Source organism: Entamoeba histolytica, genomic scaffold (genome assembly GCF_000208925.1).
Source record: "Entamoeba histolytica HM-1:IMSS scf_1104750516557 genomic scaffold, whole genome shotgun sequence".
Classification (NCBI taxonomy): Eukaryota; Evosea; order Mastigamoebida; family Endamoebidae; genus Entamoeba; species Entamoeba histolytica.
In genome coordinates this window covers 5,333-12,719 of record NW_001915198.1, presented here as the reverse complement: position 1 = coordinate 12,719, position 7,387 = coordinate 5,333, and the positions used below count along the sequence as shown (strand labels likewise).

The 7,387-nt window shown below is 23.2% G+C and overlaps 2 protein-coding genes across 2 annotated transcripts, besides 1 other annotated feature; one reads left to right on the top strand and one right to left on the bottom strand.

The window, feature by feature from the left end:
• Window positions 1-664: 664 nt before the first annotated feature.
• Window positions 665-973, bottom strand: EHI_018960 (small GTPase RhoQ, putative; the record flags this gene model as incomplete). The annotated part of the gene is made up of 1 exon (XM_001914163.1): window positions 665-973. The coding sequence occupies one exon, from the start codon at window positions 971-973 to the stop codon at window positions 665-667; it is 309 nt and encodes a 102-aa protein (XP_001914198.1).
• Window positions 974-2,747: 1,774 nt separating this feature from the next.
• Window positions 2,748-4,960, top strand: EHI_018950 (uncharacterized protein; the record flags this gene model as incomplete). Its single annotated transcript, XM_001914162.1, has 2 exons — window positions 2,748-4,148; window positions 4,211-4,960. The coding sequence occupies 2 exons, from the start codon at window positions 2,748-2,750 to the stop codon at window positions 4,958-4,960; spliced, it is 2,151 nt and encodes a 716-aa protein (XP_001914197.1).
• Window positions 4,961-5,282: 322 nt separating this feature from the next.
• Window positions 5,283-5,831: a repeat region.
• Window positions 5,832-7,387: the final 1,556 nt, after the last annotated feature.

The following is a 7,387-nucleotide window of genomic DNA, read 5'->3' as shown; positions in this document are numbered from 1 at the left end:
TTTTTTATTAATTTTGTATTTATTTTTTCAAGAATTTGAATATTTTTTAAATGTTTCATTTTTTTGTGAGTCAATACTTATTATACTGCATCTCAACCATATGACGTGAATTAGATTTAATAAAACTCTGCATATTCTTTCTTTAGAAAATATCTTATTTAATAAATACCAACAATTGATTGACATATAAATGTAAAGTAAATTGTTCAATTTTATTTTATAATTATTACTATACACATTGAACTATGATAATACATTACAAACAAAATCTTTCAATGAAAAATTCAAAAACATTCAAATAAAATGATTATCATTTACAGACACATTTGTATTTAATAGTTTTTTATTATAAAAAAATAAAAAAACACAGAATTATATTTAAGATAAATTACATCCTTTATCTTTATCTTTTTTATTACCTGTACTATTTTCTTTTGACTTTTTTAAACATGCTCGAATAGCCTCTTCAAAAATAAAATCAACGTCTTCTTTGTCTGAATCATTCCACTCGATGTACTCAACTGCACCAATTCTTTTAGCCATCGCCTCTCCTTGTTCTTGTGAAATTAAAGTAATTCCTTGTTCAGTTAATGAGTTAATTTTTTCAAGGGGTTTTTCTGACTTCAGCACAACTACCAACAAGAATGATAGGTACATCTGAACATTATTCTTTAATTTCAGGTTTCCATAGTTTTTCTACGTGATTATATGAGTCAGCATCAGTTATAGAAAATAAAACAATAAAAACATCAGTAGCTGGATATGATAATGGTCTTAATCGTGCATATTCTTCAGAACCCTCAGTAGAAATTATATTTATAGTATTCATAACACCATCAACACTAATAGAGACTTTTTGATCCTGAACAGCAGTTGGTGGGATTTCTCCTGGGGCAATTATGCCTGCACAAATTGCAGCAAGTTTATTTTTACCAACACAATTATCTCCAACAAGAACGCACTTGAATTCCATGAATTGGTTTTGTAGTTTTGTTGTTGATCTTTTTATTATTCTAAGAAATTTAAAATCATTTGAAAATAATGACTGGAATATTCTAGAATTTTTAGGCAACGAGAAAAGTAAGAAGATGAAGAAAGAATATAAAGAATATAAAGATACAAAAGAATAAAGGTAGAAAGTAGAAGAAGATAAAAAGAATATAAAGAGTAATAAATCACAAAGAGATAATAAAAGAAGAAAATAAAGAAGAAATAAAATATGTATTTTTATTGTAAAAATTAGAAATATGAAATAAAAGTGTCTAATTTAATGATGTAAAATAATTAACAATATTTTATTAATGAAAAATATTTTACTCTTTTTTATGTTATTATTTATATGTATAACTTCATCATGATATTTATTATATAATCAATCATATGTGTTATGTTATTATAACATGTAATAAGTGATAAAATATAAATGATATGAATATATGATATAGAATATAAAAACAAAAGAATAATAAGAATAAATGATAAATAAAAGGAGAAATGATAATCAATGATATAATAATAAAATCAAAATATAAAAGATAAAATTAATATTAATATAAATCAAAAGAGAATAAATATGAATTGAAAATAGATATAAATGATAATAATATAAAAGATGAAAAGATGAATAAACAAATAAACAAATACATCTAAATATAAAAGAATAACAATAAGAAAATCTAAATAATATAAACATAAAAAACATAAAAATAATCAAATAAAATAAGAATATAATAATATATAGATAATAATAAGAATACAATGATATACATAATATAAACAGAGAAATAAATATATAAAAATACGATAGATAAATAACATATAAATAAAAGAATAAAATAATAAAAATAATTAAATATGATTCATCAAATCATTTATTTCATTAATATTTCATACAAAATATAAATGATTATAAAATATAAACATAAATATTTATATATTCTGTATTTATCATACTTTTTATTTTTTATTTTTTTTAGGAGCAAAATATAATAAATGGAATATTCTATGGATGCAATTTTTTTTGCATCTTTTTTTCTTTTTTGTAAATTATTTAGATGCATTATTTCTTTGCTTATTTTAATCCCCTTATAATTTAATTCACTTATTTAATTTCATCAATTTTTTTTGTTTCATACGAAATTTGATAATAAATGTTAAACATCATTCAGTTATGAAGTAGATAAATGAGGATATACTAAATTATCACATTTATTCGCAATGAAGAATTAATTTGAATATGTATAAATACAATTTATTATACATTTAATTTAAATAAATACATTTTTTTAATTCTAAGTTTAAAAATATTTTATAGACTTTCAATGGTATATCAACAATATATATTTAGTACATCAAATTGAATAAAATATGTGTAATATTGAATGTAATGTTATTTACATAATTATTTTTAAATCCTCTTTAGATAACAAACAATTATGTAAATAAGAATTTATTTTTTAATAATATGATAATACTAAAATTGAATGATGTTTATTTCAATTTAGAATAAAAAACACGGAAAAAAAGAATAAACATATTGTTAATATAAAGAGAAGAAATTCAACAAAACAAATAACATGAGAAAAGAAAACAAAACAAAAGAATAATAAGTTGAAGTTTGTAATATAATTGTAATTTTTATTGAATCACAAACATTTAGTGATGACGTTTTATGAACTGATGGAACTAATGGAAATAAATACAAATGAATATTTAAACATGAACTTAGAAAGATATATTCATTAAATATGAACATTTTAATTTTACTGTTCATTGGATTTTCATTATCAAAACAATGTAATGACTATAAACAAGGGTATGAAATAGATACAGTTGATAGTGCATTTGAATGTATTGAATCAATTAAAACAACAGAAAAAGAAAACAGTGATATTATTAATGGATTAAAATATTATTTAGAATCATATGTTTTTAAAGATATATTAAAGAATCCACCACAACCATCATTCTCAGATGATTATTATAATAAAATTGATATTGATGCAGAATTAAATAAAATAAATACACAAACAACAAGTATGTATGATTTCTATTCTCAAATTAAAAACTTTATTGTTTCAATAAGAGATTCTCATTTAAGTTTTGGTGTGGATTACACTGTTTATAAACCAAATTTAATCCTAAAGGTATTAGGCAGTTTCCTTCCATTTTCAATATATATTAATGATGAAAAGAAAATGTATTTACATCCAAGAAGCACGATTGGTGGTATTTCTGTTGATGTTCAACAAGAAGTGATTAATAATGAAAATGTAGCAGTTAAAACAATTAATGGAGAAGATCCATTTAATTTTATTCGGAAATTTGGAAAGAAATACATAGGATTTAACTCTCCACATGCACAATTTGAAAAAGCATGTTCAACATTTGTTTTTGCCATATTAGAAGAAATACCATTAACAAAAGAATATTTAAATACACCAATAACTATTATATGGGAAAATGGAGAAAGTGTAAGTGTTACATATTCTATATTAAAGCTGCCACTATCAAGTATATCAATGAAAAGATCACTTCAAGTGAAGCAATTTAAACAAAGATTTGAGCCAAGGATAACATTAGAAGAAATAAAATCCGAAAATGAAATGATTAAAAGAATGAAAAGAGAAGAAGGAATAAACCAATATTATGCTTCAAAGGATGATAGTGTATATTGTTCTTCTTCAAGTAATATTAATAAACTTGAAATTTTTTCATTTAGTCCTGAAAGTAGCTATATAAAATCATATGAAGAAACAATTTCAAAATGTATTGATTTATTTGATTCTAATGATTATCCAATTCAAGTAGTATTCTCAACGAATGAAGAAGAAAATATAATTTATTCACAGTGGATAGAAAAGATATTATCACCATATGATGATGTTGATATGATTGTTTCTGGGAGAATATCAAATTTTACGGAAAGTGTAATGAAAAGAGAATATGGAAATATTTTAGATGACCCACACATATGTAAAGTAAGAGAAAGTTATGTAAGTCCAGAAGTACTTGGAGAATGGTATACAAATCCAAATATTATTAGGTATGATGATCTTATATATAAACTTTCACAATATTTAAGTGTGCAATTGAAACAAATGAAATTAATGAGAAAACCAAGAAAACCAGTAAAACAAACAGAAATAGTAGTTTCTACAGAACCTCTTTGTTATTCTAATTGTTCGACAATAACACCAAATATATTAAGTATGATGATGTTGAACATAAAGTTTCACAACCTTCAGTTATGAAATGGGAACCAATGAAATTAATGAGAAAACCAAGAAAGCCAACAGAAATCGTAGTTTATACAGATCCTCTTTGTTATTCTGGTTGTTCTACAATAATAAAAGGATTAAAAGAATGGGGAAGTGCTATTATTGTAGGATATGGTGGTGACCTATATGGTGAAGATGAAGAATTTGAAGTAGGATTAACATCAAGTAACGCTATTAATGTTAATGATATAGATAATGATAATATTTTAAAACAATATGGTTATAATCTTAAAATAAGTCTTTTAGAAAGATACAAACATAATTATAATTACAGTGAAAAAATTCCAAGTGAATTTCTAACAGATATTGTTGATGAAAGAATACGTGTTAGTAGCAGTACTTATTATAGAGAAAGAATAACAGAAGAAACAAAGAAAATAGTAGAAAAGTATAAAACTAAATGTAATCAAAAGAATAAAAGACTAGTTAAAAGAGATAGTAGATGTGATAAAGAAATTAATATACAACATGGACATGGAGGGTATGAATGTGGAGATAATGGAGAATGGAGTACAAAATGTGTACTAGCCTATTGTGATTCAGGATATAAATTTGATTATATCAACAATAAATGTATTGAAGATGTATGTGTTTATCCACCAAATCTAAGCAATGGAGCACAACGAATGACAATAAACATATTCCTGATAATAATTGGAATAATCACATTAATTCTCTAATTGAAGAAAGAATAGTTTAAAATATATTTTTTAGTTTAATAAAATAAATAAGAATGAATAATAGTGTGAAGAACCAAAGAGATAGTTTAAATATCTGTATGTATTTTTCAAATAAAAACAAGTTAATTAAGTATTGATAGAATTATTTACCATTGCTCTGTTTTATAAGATTAACACCATCAATACTACCCAGCATCTATACAAAATATATAATTGGTAGAGAAATAATTTTCTATAATATCAAACATGTTTAATTACAATGTTTTTAAAATATTTATTTTTTTTTTCAATTTTAATTATTTTATTAATTTAATATTCGAGATCGAAGGTGGCACGTCTGAAACACCACACACAAACCCTAGTACAAATTCATACTTCGACTCTCCCAGTTATTATCTGGTTATGACGGTGCCTTTGAATTAGGAATGTATTAGGGAATGCTGCAAAGGGTGCAGCAAGAGAATACAGTAGAATATTACGTGGATGTAATATAAGAATCTACTGAAGTGTGGGTATGACTAAAAGAAGATTAGTCAAAGTAAGACTAAAAGAAAATTAGTCAAAGTAATATAGTAGTAATAAAATGATTCCTTCTCCCATTCATAAAATAAGAAAAATGAAATTCCTTAAAATTAAGGCAGAAAACAAACAAAGGCTTAAAAAAAGAAGAAATAAGCAGAAGAAGTTTGAAAAAACCTTAATAGGAAAAATAAAACAAAGAAATACTTTCCTCATTTTGCAAGACAAACCTAAATGATAGGTTAAACAAAGAGATTACTCTTTTTTAATAAGCTCAGGGATGGGATTAGTCTCCCCTGAGCTAGGAAGAATAGATGAAAATTCTATTAATACTTAATTAATTGATTATTATTATTTATTAATTTAATATTCTCTACATTCAAAAACTCATTGATAGAAATTACTGTTTGAATTTGGTTTATTTCTTTTATCATATTTTATCATTCACAAATTATTCAGTGTTAATACCTTCGTTCATTATTTCATTTTATAATTCTATTTTATTTTAATTTTTTATTGTTCATTGATTATGTATTTAAAATTAAATCTTCTTCTTATTCTGTATTTCTATATTTTTCATTCTTCTAGTTTTATTCATTCTCATATCAAATATTGTTATTATCTATCATTATGGTTTATTTATTATCAGTGTCTTTTTCTCTATTTTTCATTGTTAAATTTCTTTATTACATTAATGAATTGGTATCATTTTGTATATTTATTCTTATTGTGTATTATTTATCTTTTTTCCATTTCTTATTGTTATTTAATATTTGTTTTGATTTATCTCTTCACTTCTTATCTCTAAATTCATCTTATCACAATTATCATATTGATTTCAATTGATATCCTTATTATTTATTATTAATTATCATCATTTATTTATTTCTCACTTTCATTATTTGGCTGTTTTTTTATTTGTGCTTTCATTTCATTTTCATTTCTACCATTATTATGTGATTTTATCATTAGTTGTAATGTGTTATTTTGTTATTTCTTATTATTTATTATCTTCTATTTTCTTGTTTTTATTATTGTTATTGTAAAAATATAAAAGTCATTTATTTAAAATAAAATGTGATAAAAATAAAATTTAATTTGATGTGTTAATAACGTGTATTAACTATTTAAACATTCATATTTTGAACTTACAAACATCAATTTAAATTAAAATGGAAGAATTGATAAACAAGAACAATCAATTAATTAATGAAGTAGTAGAAACACTTCCAAACATTCAACAATCAATTGATGATACTACTAAGAATTATGAATATTATATAGGAAGTATTAGAAATGAAGTGTTTAAAATAAAAGAGAATGAAACATATTCAGAAGCAATAAAAAGAGGAGAAGGAATATTTGATAGGATTGATGAAACAGAAAGAAGAAGAAAACTAGTGATAGAAAAAAGTCAAGAAACAATCAACCAAATAGAAATAATGAAGAACCAAATGTCAAGAATCATAGAAGAATGTAAATCAGATGAAGAAATAGTAAGTAAAACACGGAATGAACTAATAGATAAAATCATTTCAATTGAAGAAATGAAAATGAGAGATAAAATATCCAGAGTACCAGAAGAAACAGATAAAATCGACGAAGAATTTAATAAGAAGAAAGAAGAATGGGAAAAGCATTACAGTGATTATTTAGAAAGGAAGAAGAGAGAAGATGAAGATGAAGCAAAAGAAAGAAAAAGGCAAGAAGAAGAGAGAAGAAAAGAAAAAGAAAGAAAGAAACAAGAAGGAGAAAGATTGAGAATAATGAAAGGAATGAATACAATGGAAGAAATGTTACAACTTGAAGAATGGACAAATAGAAAAGTATTCAATATACTATTTGATTCAGATAAAGATGATTGGAAAGTTAATACATCAGTATTTGATCAAAGAATAATAAATAAAG